At 36.0% G+C, this 12,707-nt stretch overlaps 1 protein-coding gene across 1 annotated transcript in view; it reads right to left on the bottom strand.

Annotated features, from left to right (window-relative positions):
• Positions 1-7,396: 7,396 nt before the first annotated feature.
• The window catches only part of TEX15 (testis expressed 15, meiosis and synapsis associated), a 62,443-nt gene continuing 57,132 nt past the window's right edge, over positions 7,397-12,707 (bottom strand). Inside the window, exons 8-9 of the mRNA XM_059681102.1 lie at positions 10,344-11,587; positions 7,397-7,437 (exon numbers count right to left, since the gene is read on the bottom strand). Of these exons, the coding sequence (XP_059537085.1) occupies positions 7,397-7,437; positions 10,344-11,587 (1,285 nt within the window). The remainder of the gene's footprint in view (positions 7,438-10,343; positions 11,588-12,707) is intronic.

The raw sequence follows: 12,707 nt of genomic DNA, 5'->3' as shown, positions 1-12,707 counted from the left end.
CAAGCTAACCTACCGGTTGGAGTGTCTGCCCCCTGGTGGTCAGTGCATGTCATAGCGAGCGGTTGGGCAGCCTTAGCATATCATTAGCATATTATGCTTTGATTGGTTGAATGGATGACTGGACACTTAGCATATTAGGCTTTTACTATATAGGATATCCTTTCATAGTTTGCTATGGAAATTAACTCCCCACTTTCTTTTGGATCTAATGCACAGATATAATTAATCCTCTTATTTAAAGGCACAATATCAACATGTCTGTCCAAAAATCCTGTTTCCCCTGTCCTCCTTAATATATAATCTCATTTTGCTCTCTTGAAAAACATCCTCTCATTTGGCGTATTTTCTTAAATTATCCATGTAAAACATATGTGTTTAATGTACACATATGTAAATTTATTTGTATTGTGCTATATATTTCATTGTTTCTAATTTATTTCACTAAATGGTGGTCAGTACTGTATTTAGTATTTGGCTTCTAACTAAATTTCTATGTAGTTTCTAACTAACTTCTGATAAAAATAAAAATTCAACCAAGTAAATTTAAACACCTAATTGGCTTTATTAAGCAATTCATGAATGGGGCCGTATCCCATGTAGAAACTAGAAGGGCACTGCAAGGGGTTGTACAGAATGGAAGATTTTTATAAGAAGAAGGGTGGAGCAAGGGAGCCATTAACAAAAAAATGATTATTTTTGGGCCAGGACACCTTTTCTTTGGGGGAAGAGAACAGGAAGGGTTTTTATAATGGAGATTGCTGCTTCTTTGTACAGGAGATGGAGAAGGCCCACAGTGACAGATCACCTTACTGGTGTTTGACCAGCTAATTTTAGACAGGTTAAGATTCCATTTCTAGGAGGTATTGAAACTGCAATTAGACCAAAATTGAAACTGCAAATATAGGTTTGGTATCATGTGCTTCCAGTACAAGTGATGCCATTTGGGGGCCTGAGGTTTTTTTCTTTAACACTCTAATATACTGTATTACACTATATGAATCTACTATATTTTATCCATTTCCCTAATATTACTTGATTTTTTTGTTGTTCTGATGCATGTAAAGTGGTATCTATATATATAAAAAGCCAGTGACCAGAATGCTGTAACGACTGGAACAACTGGTCACTATGACGCCCACTGTGGCCAATGAACCAGCCAGCTCAGGGGGTGGGGCTGGCCAGCCAACCTCCCACAGCCCCTCCCCCCAGGGGGGCCCCATCCCCGATTGGCTGGATCCATCCCAATTGGCCTGCAGCCCCTCTCCCTGGCCAGCCCTGCCCCTGATCACCTTCCCTACCCCCAATAGGGGGTGGGGCCCACCAGCCAATCGCCTGTAGCCCCCCTCCTCTCCCCCCCACCGCCAACCCAGCTCTGATTGCCCTGATTGGGGCAGACCAGTCAGCCAACCTCCCACCATCTCCTCCTCCCCACAGGCCCGGCCCTGATCCACCCCGATCAGGGCCAGGCCGGCTGGATCCCACCTGTGCACGAATTCATGCACTGGGCCTCTAGTTTTATCATAATTTGTATTTCCACTTTACTAGTTATTTTAAACATCTCATTATACATGTGTTGACCATTTGGGCTTCCTTTTCTGTGATTTGCCTACTCAAATCATTGGATGCTCAATATTCTCTTCATTGTTGATTTCAGGGCATATGTTCTATGTGTTAATCCCCAGTCAATTTTATTTGTGGTAAATAACTTCTCTCAGTCTGTCATCTCCCTGTGTTCTTTTGAATATAAACTTTTATGGTCAAGTCCATTTTATTTTCCTTCCGGTGTTTTTTTTGGGTCTTAAATGATTTCCTACTTCTGGTTCTACATTTTAGTTTTATTAGCTCTTAGTATGTATTTGTTCACTGTGAAAAGGGGTCCAGCCAAAGATACAATCATGAGGAAACATCACACAAACCCAAACTAAGGAACACTGTATAAATTAACTGTATAAGAAGAAAGGACTGAGAACATTCCACACTAAAGACCTTGCAGTGAACTGTGACATGTGATTTTAACCTGGATCCTTTGGCTATAAGGCCCATTATTAGGGCAGATGGTGAAAATTATATGGGGTCTGAGGGTTACATCAAAAAGAAACACTCCTGATATTCACTCACAGATTATTTTTACTTTGCCCTTTGATGGGTATCATCAGGGTTACAATGGAGAAACTTTTTTTTTTAAACAATAGGATTTAAAAAAAATATATATATATATAATTGATTTTTTACAGAGAGAAAGGGAGAGGGATAGTTAGAAACATCGATGAGACAGAAACATCCATCAGCTGCCTCCTGCACACTCCCCACTGGGTATGTGCCCACAACCAAGGTACACGCCCTTGACGGGAATCGAACCTGGGACCCTTGAGTCCACAGGCTGACGCTCTATCCACTGAGCCCAACCGGTTAGGGCTGGAGAAACTTTTTATTATTTTACATTTCTGGATCAAGAACCCAGAAAGCAGAGTAAGAAAATTAGTTTTTAGTCTGTCCTATTATTTTACCTTGAAAAATTGGTGGGAGAGCCAAAAGTAACATTGCTGACTCAGCAGGACCTATGTGGGCATTTTCAATGTGGTATAATTGAAACATTATTTTATTTTGTATTGCTGAGTTGTGAACAAGGTTAAGAGGGGTGAGAAAAGGTTAAGAGGGTGGGTGTAGCTCTAGGAAATTGTCACAGAAGTGGTCTTGGGATCATTTTCAAAATAATAAGGATGGAAGATAGGTAGAGAGCCTGACTCGCGTAATATAGAGCACAATAAGCAGTCTAGCATTTGGAGAGATGAAGTGGAGACAGTCCATTTTGAGGACAGTGATGTTTTCATTAATATTCAGGCATGGTTTCATGCCTGGGAATCAGTGCATTAGGAGTCATTAGTTATTTGATTTAGCATAACTCCCAATATAATACGCACACTTCTTAATGTAAAATAATCTTAGCCAAAGAACTAGAATGATTTGTTTGCACATAGAACAATTGTTTCTTACTCAAACATGCAAAAATCTCAAATTACTGTATTGCTCTCTGCATATTCACATTTCAAAAGAAGGGATTATGTATCAGGTACACAAAATGATGTTTGGAATTAAACGTGCAAGTAAGCCCTAGCCAGTTGCTCAGTGGTTAGTGTTGGCCTGGGGACTGAAGGGTTGCAGGTTGCAGGCTTGATCCCAGGCTGGTCGGGGTGCGTGTGGGAGGCAACCAATCGATAACTCTCTCTCACATTGATGTTTTTCTCTCTGTCTCTCCCCCTCCCTTCCACTCTTTCTAAAAGTCAGTGGAAAAAATATCTTTGAGTGAGGATTAGCAAAACAAAACAAAAATAAATGCAAGTAACATGTATAAAGAGATTTAAGACAGATCTTATTTTCTTTTTAAACAAATAATATATGGGAAACTATTAAATGAAGTTCATAAAGATAATTTGAGGTTCAAAAATATCTTAGACACTTCTGAATGATTGAATTTATAAAATAAGCAAATAATACCTCCCTTTATGGGGATAATATCAAGATTAGCTGATGCACATACAAATAGCATACTTTCAGCACAAGTCAGATGTTCAATTGCTTACTAAATGTAAATACAATCTTTAATTAACCAAACAATAAATTGACTAGACCAGCTTTCTCAAAACAGATTCTAACATTAAAAAAAGAGAAATGACTCTGTCATAGGTCTAAATTATTCTTACCCAATAAAGAAAAATAGATTTTAAACTAAAATGAGTTACAAATACGATGAGAAATGCAGTTTCCTGTGACAACAAACTGTAATGCAGTGTATTTTGAGACAAACTGTTCTACAGGATGGTTCAAAGGAGACTTCTAACAAATCCCAGAGGGATTCTTCAGTGGTTATAAGTTCAGAAATAAGACAATAAAGCAGACAGAGAACTTATACCCCAAGAAATAAAAAGGACTTATATCCTTACAAAATTTTCCTTTATTAATCTTTTAAGTCTTTTTTTCCACATTGCATTACTAATCAACCCCTTACCTTCTCAGTTTCTTTTCATTAGCAACTGCATCTGCAGTCATTGTATTCATTAGAACTAATTTAAAGAGATGTTTTATAAAAATAATTTCTTCCTCCACAATCCTGTTTTTCAAGCCGCATGAATCATTGGGGATTTATCCTTTAAACTGGCTGAAATATTAATATTATATGAATTTGACTCAAGAAATATTATATGAATTGAAATCAAACTATGCCTGTAGAAAAAGATTTAATATGCCTGAATGTAAGTTACCCCATTCAAAAGAGTATATAGCCTTACTCTATTTGGAAAACTTATTACGGAATGTCTTTGGGGAAGAAATTAGCCTGAAATGCCCTGAATCAAACATAATTTTGAATGCAGATACAGATTTTAAAAGCAAATATTTCAAATGACTTAGAAGTGAGGATATGTTTTGGTAAACTGTCATATACAAACATTGATATTAAAGGTGTAGGAGAGGACACTAAAATTGTTCTACAAAATGAGTTAAAACTTAAAAAATATTTAATATAACACACTTGGCATTTAAACATTTATATGTGTTTCTAAAAGCTTACATATTTTTTATCAAAACACTTTGGGGAATCTTATTAGGAAAACTCAAGTTTTAGAGGCATTTTACATTATGCATGTTAACAGAAGGCAGAAGTATACAAATATGAAAGATTGATTACCTCCTCCAAAAAGGCCTTCTCTAAACATCTCAGCTTATGTATCATCTACTACTTTGTTTTGTTGGCTATATATCACTATTCATGATGTGAAATAAATTACTTACATTAGTTTATTACTCGTGTCTCTTGACTGAAATGAGAACTGCATTGAAGTCAGGGACTTTGGCTTGTCCTATGAAACTCCGGGCAGTAATGAAGTTTGTAAACATGAGGGGCTTAGGAAGGAGGAGATGAAGTTTGCAAAAGCAGAAGGAGAGCTCCTGTAGTTTATTTAGTCTCTAAGTCAGTTCTTGTGGGTTGTTGTTCATGTAATGGGTATGTATACAAGGACCATCCACATATTTGCTTATTCTTCAATAAACACAAAAAGAAAAAACCCTGCGAAACTAAAAAAACCCAAAAAACCCTGAATTCAATTTATTCAGGTAATTTTTAAGTTCTAAAACAACAATATTTACAAACAGCCAGAGATTTTTTGTTTATAATGCTAGCTCAAATTTTAATTTGTTCTATTTTTACATTTAGAACCAAAACACATACTTGAGAGAAAAACACATTTTTTTCATGTTCTGTTTCAAAGTACAGATTTCTAAATATAACTGAATAGTCAGATAAGATTGTTTCCATTTTCTTTTTTTGAAGAAATTCAAACAAGAAATAAAAATATCACAAATACAGTATCAACAGAATCTGAAGGTTGTTTAAAGCATCCTTATTTAGAATATTTAACTAAAAGAAACATTTTTAATAATAAATGTGTAACATCTTTTTATAACCAAACATAAATCAAATGGCTGAGGCAAAGTCATTTTTTGAATAACAGTTAATATTACTGCTTTAATACCTGTTCAGGAGTTCTGATTTTTACAGACTATTTTTCAAATAAAACAACTATATGGACAAAAAATATGTTACCTTGATAATCACTGCTTTAATTCTATAGTCTTTTTTCAAATTCCTTTCTCTAGATTGTAGTTCTTTGCTTGGCTTTCTTCTTTTAAAGATCTGTTTGTTAGAGAAGAACCCTAAGTATTCTGCATTCAATGCTCTTTGGTTAATGTGACTAAAGCAGCTTATCCTGGGGGTTCTTAGTTTTCTCCTAAAGGGAAAAATTACTCTACAATAGATACGGCCGAAATTACTCTCTCTTTGGAGACCTGTCATATATGTAACATAGTTTGCTAACTTAAAAAGTTTGACAGAAAACAGGTTAGCTACCTGTTTAGAATTAGCCAATGCAAATTTGTTACCATATTTTAGGGCCCACTAGCATTTGAGAAAAGTCTGTCTAGCTGAGAGGAATCTTTCTGACTGGGATCTTATAGAAAACAGGAATAGTTGGTGGTGAGCAGAGAGGTTGCTAAAGACCATCTATATATATAAAAGGCGAAGTGACCGGCCAACTGGCTGGTAGGTATGATGTGCACTGACCACCGGGGGCAGACGCTCAATGCAGGAGCTGCCGAGAGACAGCAACTTTGCAGAGTGTCCTCTTACACTCCAAGACCCCTCGGGGGATGTCAGACTGCCGGTTTTGGCCTGATCCCCGCAGGCCAGGCCTAGGGACCCCACCTGTCGGACGGACCCGCTCACTCCACAGATGCCCTTTGAGCCGCAGACCCAGGTGCAGCCAGCCGGGAAGGGACCGCAGGAGGTTGGCTCCAGGGAGTGTTCAGCCCATCTCGCCCTGCTGGCCACCTTCTAATTAATTACCTTTCAATGTGCACGAATCTGTGCAGCAGGCCTCTAGTAGTTTTATACTATGCCCCAGTTGTTCTACAATAATTATTAAGGCATTTTTTACTTTTGTGGAATGTTGAAAAAAAAAACCAAAACTTGTACTTGTGCTTCATTATTTAAATTATTAAAATTCCACTAAACTAATGGCATAAACTGAAGACACTGTTTCCTATTATTTGCTACAAAATCATTAAAAACTGTTTAAATTATGAAATACAAATACAAAAGATACAATATTGTGAAAAGTGCTCTTATGGAAAAAGGTATAAAATGTGCTGAATTTCAATATAATAAATCTGCTTCAAACAAATTTTAGAAATCTCTTCTCAAAGACAAACACTGAAAATATAAAAACACTATATTTTATAAGTAAAATTTAGAAAATATTGAAATTAAAGGAATTTTTCATGTAAGACAGTAAAATTATAAATTATATGTCAAGAGTTATAAAATTATTGTTTTGACAACCAACTCAAGTAAAAAATATCCTATTTTAATCTAAGTTAAATGGCATAACATTACCATAAACAATGTACCAAAAATATCAGAAACAAAATTCTTAAAGATTTTACTACTGTTTAACCTTAACCATAGTAAATGTTATATTTAACTCTCCTTATCCATTAGCATAATCTCAAAGAAAATCTTTATATAATTGTAACAGCTGTATAGCAACATTTCAAAAAATAAATTTCAAAAAATATTGTTAATGTTTTTGATAGCTAGGTGGGTAGTGAAAGTAGCCTAGTACAGTGTTAACTAAAATAATAGCATGGGAATAATTCTGGTATTTTGGATATCAGCAATTTTTACCCATTGCCTATGCTGCATTTCACAATTTTATAAAGGCTATATGATTTACATTTCCTACCACACTTACATATATTTAAAATATTAACATAAAAGTATATAAGTACAATACACTTGGAAAAACTTGTAAATCTCCTTTATTTTAGTAGACAGAAGACTGTTTCAAAGTCCTTGCTGAAAGGGTTCTTGTTGTTGCCATGGAACTGGAAGATAAAAACCCACAAAGATTTGAGATAAGTTAATGATGCAGACTAAATGGCACATAACAGTATAGTGGGTGGAAAGACATGAGTTAAGTTAAAGCCGAAGTTCAAATTCACATTTGCCCTTTACTAGCGATGGGATCCTGACAAAGTAATTGACCTCCCCAAGGAGAAATTACTTCATCTGCAAAAGAATAGTATCTACATCTCTCTCAGGTATCTTGTTTAGAATTAAATGGAATAAAGGATGTAATGTGTCCGGCCCCCAGGGCTCACTTAGTCCCTCCCTTTAGTTCCATTTATGGTGCTGAATTCAAATATTACGAACAAAACACAACAGCAAGTGGGTCACAGGGATTTTCATACCTTTAGAAATATGTAGTTTCTGTAAGTGTGGCATTGTCTGCACTCATAAAAACTAAACGATGTGCTTACATTGCCTCCTAATATTTTTAGAGTTACTTTTGGATACTATAATAAGTAGATAATCATTTATTTTTACTTGACTAACATAACCAAAGAGGTAACAATTAAAAATTTTGAGCCTCAAAGCTGGACTTGATTCCAGAGATACCTTTTTTAGCATCACAAACAGCTTAATTATTAAGAACACAAGAAAGTTCCAACTATGAGAAACTTTATGAAACAATTACATTCAAGATGTCTACTTTAATTTATAGGTTTGCCATATCCATGCTTGCTGTGTTTATCATTACAGCAGCAGTAGCAGCAGCAATCAAATTCAATTATATGCAATGTGTCAAATTAGCCAAAAAAGGATATATGCTCTTCCAGCCCCACTCCTGTTTCTTTCTCCCCTTCTTCAGAGTTTTTTTCAGGTTCTGTTTTTTGGTGAAAAATTGCCAGTACTTTTTCAATTCATTTGGTGGGGTAGAGAGGGAAGGGAAAGATACGTATATAATTGCAACGCCACACAACACTCACATGCCTTATCATGTGAGAAGTGTACACAAAAAGTACTATGGGAGGACAAGAGGAAATGTCACATGGGAGAACAGTTAGGGGTTCAATACTAGCTTGCATTCAGAGGTAGAAGTGGTAGGAGATGAGGCTATACTGTATAGCCAGGACTGTGAAGGTCCTGCACTCCAAGCTAATGTGAATTTTATCCTATAGGTGTTAGGTGCCGGTGTCACCTCCAATGCAGAGGTGCTCCAGTGATCAGATTTCTTTTTCTGTTTTTTTGTGAAACTCCCTTAGGTCAGGGGTTGTTTCTTTTTTCTTTATTTTTAAATTTACTTTTAAATTATAGTTGACATACAATATTATATTAGTTTCAGGTTTACAATATAATGCTAAGACATTTACTGGTATATACCTTATGAAGTGATCATGGTGAATCTAGTAGCTACCTGTCACCATACATACTAGTAGTTATTACAATATTTACAATATCCCCTATGCTGTCCTGATCAGATTTCTTAGTAAGAAATAGAATTGTAGCCCAAACCGGTTTGGCTCAGTGGACAGAGCATTGGCCTGTGGACTCAAGGGTTCCAGGTTCGATTCCGGTCAAGGGCATGTACCTTGGTTGCAGGCACATCCCCAGTAGGGAGTGTGCAGGAGGCAGCTGATCGATGTTTCTCTCTCATTGATGTTTCTAACTCTCTATCCCTCTCCCTTCCTCTCTGTAAAAAAATCAATAAAATGTATTTAAAAAAAAAGAAATAGAATTGTAGTAGCTGCTACTTGTCAAATTAGACAAATGAAATGAATTAATTCAATTAGCTTTCTCTACTTATTAACTTATAAGAAAATGCAGGACTGAGAAATAACTTTTGAATTTAAAAGATATTCTCTTACATTTCTCTGTTTAACACACTAAGAGATTAATTTTATTAAAAATACATTTTACCTCTAATGGTAGAATATTTGGGTGTTAGTGGATAACTAGTTTTTGCAGAATTATTGTCTTAAAATTTTGCTTTAACTCTGGTAAATATATATTTCAATTTAATTTTAAAAACCTATATTATAATCATATTTTACAAATAGAATTGAATTTAAGAAAACATTTTTCAAGTTCTAGTGGCAAACTACCAAACTGTTCTATCAACACATCTCAATGAACTTTATTTTCACTTCTGCGAAGATGGTATATTAGAATACAGACAGAGAGAGAAAGACTGCTTTATCTGATTGAAGTTTCTTTTTCCACCTTGGTTTTTTAGTCTATTTTTCTCCATATATTAAAATAATGTATGTTGCCAGTGGAAAAATACAGAAAAACACTTTCCACACACCTCAAATTTTATCACTCAGAGGCAGACAAGTTGAAATGTTGGTGTACTTAATTTATATGCATTTCTTTGATTATATAGGTAAACTTATATGACACAGTTCTAAAAACGATCATTAAAAACTTTAATAAGCCCTTTAATGGTTACATTACATTTCATGATATGAATTAACTATACTTTTAAAAAATATATATTTTATTTTTTTTTTACAGAGAGGAAGGGAGAGGGATAGTTAGAAACATTGATCAGCTGCCTCCTGCACACTCCCTACTGGGTATGTGCCCGCAACCAAGGTACATGTCCTTGACCAGAATTGAACCTGGGACCCTTGAGTCTGCAGGCTGATGTTCTATCCACTGAGCCAAACCAGTTAGGGCAACTATTCTTTTCTTAATGATACCCCATAAATTGGTTTTTTAAGAGAATATATATATTAATGAGATTAACAATTCTCTGTCTTCCCTCATTTGGCAACTAGATTTTCACCTGACAACATAATTTAACTCTGTCTGATATTTGAACAATTCTACACATCTGCACAGACAAATGACTGCTATATATCACTACTTGTTGTAAATTCCATTCTATAAACATACAAAGATAAAAGTGAGAACTCAAGGAAGCATTAACACTTGTGAAACTCACCGTAAGTCCAAGGAACTTGTGGAAGCACACCTGAATTAGGAGGGTAAGGGTATGCAGCTTGTGGTAATGGTTGATAAGAAGCAAACTGTGAAAAAGCTGGCTGCTGAACAGTGTAAGGAATAGGCATCTGAGATGGGAAATACATATTTGCTGGCACAAAGCTACACGCTTGTGGCCCCCCAGCAAAGCAGCCAAAATATTGAGAATACAAAAGATTAGAATGTGTATTTTGGACAGTATTTGACACTGCAGTCAACATCTCAGGAGGAAGTGGCTGTACTTCAAATGATGTTATGCCCTGGTATGTCTGGGTAATGGAACTGCCGTTGCTGCTGCTGTAATGATAAACACACCAAGCATAGGAAGGATTTAAAGTTCCAAAGGAGTGTTCAGAAGAATTATATATTGGGGTACGTGCAGACTGTGGAAGCTCATTCTGGTATCTGGCAGCATTCTGGGTTTGGACTTTGGAATTTTCATTATTCTGTTGTTCAGAAAAAGAGTATTCTGCTGTTTGACTGACATTAAGGCTTATGTTCTCAGATGTTTCAACAGGTGCAGTGCTGGGATTCAATGTATCTTTCATATATTTTCCTTTTGACTCAGTTTTTGCAGGTTGTGTTTTATGTATTTGTGGAACAGGTATTTTGTTCTGGATAAATATAGGTTCTGAAGAATTAGTGACTGTAGAATTTGTAATAGATGAATTTAATATTTCATTATCTTGAAGTTCAGAAACAGTGTCATTCATTTCTAAATTGGGAAGGATACCCCTCGCCAAACAGAACTTTGAGGGTCCTGATGCGTTAGGTAGAAGAGCAGCATCAGTCCCTGGTTTTACGTCTGAGGGATCTGGGGAATTGTTCAGTAATTTCTGTGAAGGTGTTTCATGGTCTTTTGAAAAGGTGCCATCTACACTTTTTTGGTCATGTAATACAAAAGAACCTTCTGTCTTATCACTCTTTGTTTCAGCAGCCCTAAAATTCACATCTCTCTTCTTCATGCTATTTACATTTCCCTGTTGTCCAGTGAAATCTTCTGAAGTAGCAGATGAAATATTAGTTAATTCTATTGTTCCCTGTGACTTCAACATGCCAGTGTCTTTTAAGTTCTTTAAAGATAAAGGTGAGTCAGGAAATGATCTTTGCATTTCAACCTTTTTTGGAGATCCATGGTTTCTTCTCTGGTTGTTAGATGAACTTGGTCCTATTTTACTTTCACTTTCGGGATGAGATCTTGTGGTCCTATTAAGTGTAACACACACACACACACACATATATATATATACACATACAATTTTAAATATACAGTTGCAAAATTTTAATATAAATATATTTGAAATTTTTATTCAGGAGAAGAGATTCTTTTTAAAAAATATATATTTTATTGATTTTTTACAGAGAGGAAGGGAGAGTTAGAAACATCGATGAGAGAGAAACATTGATCAGCTGCCTCCTGCATACCTCCTACTGGGGATGTACCCGCAACCAAGGTACATGCCCTTGACCAGAATCGAACCCGGGACCCTTGAGTCCGCAGGCCAACGCTCTATCCACTGAGCCAAACCGGTCAGGGCATGAGAAGAGATTCTTAAGATTAATACTTTCGCTTTCTATTGGCTGTCTACAAGTAACATATTTCCCCAGTTTACTACTTTGGTTTGAATCTAGATACTCCACATTTTAAATATATATTTTGAAAATATACATTGCTTCCAATATTGTAAAGAATTATTTTATGCTTTGGACATTTCCTGATTGAGGCTTTTAGAAGTAGAAAAGCATCACTATTCATTTTTTTTAGTGTAGTTTCTAATTCATATACCTCCAATCTACTGACAATCCTCTTTACTTACATGTGGCTATACATAACTGGAGAACCACCAGATGTGCCCTGGCCCCCAAGATCTTCTGTTATCATTAACTGCTAAGATAGCTTGTTTAAGATTGAGAATAGGAAAAGCAGACCTCCAAAATTCCTTGCCAATTTAATATCCTTTGCATTCCTACATAATTTTACACAGTTTCAAGTAGGCTGAAGAAAGAATCTATTATGGGAATGGATAGAGCCAAAGAGTTAATACAGTTCCACAGGTAATCCTATCTAATAAAAGAGAAACATGGTAATTGGTGTATGACCGATACCCTTCCCATTGGCTAATCAGCAAGATATGCAAATTAGTTGTCAGTCAAGATGGCGGCTGGCAGCCAGGCAGCTTGAAACTAACATGAGGCTTGCTTGCTTCAGTGACGGAGGAAACCAACGTTCCCCGCCTGCCTTGCCGGCCTCTGAGCCTGCAGTTTCAAACATTGTAACAAATATAGAAGCTAAACAAAACCCAGAAACCAGCTTTCAGCCGGCTGG

Source organism: Myotis daubentonii, chromosome 2 (assembly GCF_963259705.1).
Source record: "Myotis daubentonii chromosome 2, mMyoDau2.1, whole genome shotgun sequence".
Taxonomy (NCBI): domain Eukaryota; kingdom Metazoa; phylum Chordata; class Mammalia; order Chiroptera; family Vespertilionidae; genus Myotis; species Myotis daubentonii.
Note: the sequence above shows the minus strand (reverse complement) of the source record. Positions and strands in the feature narration are given on the sequence as shown.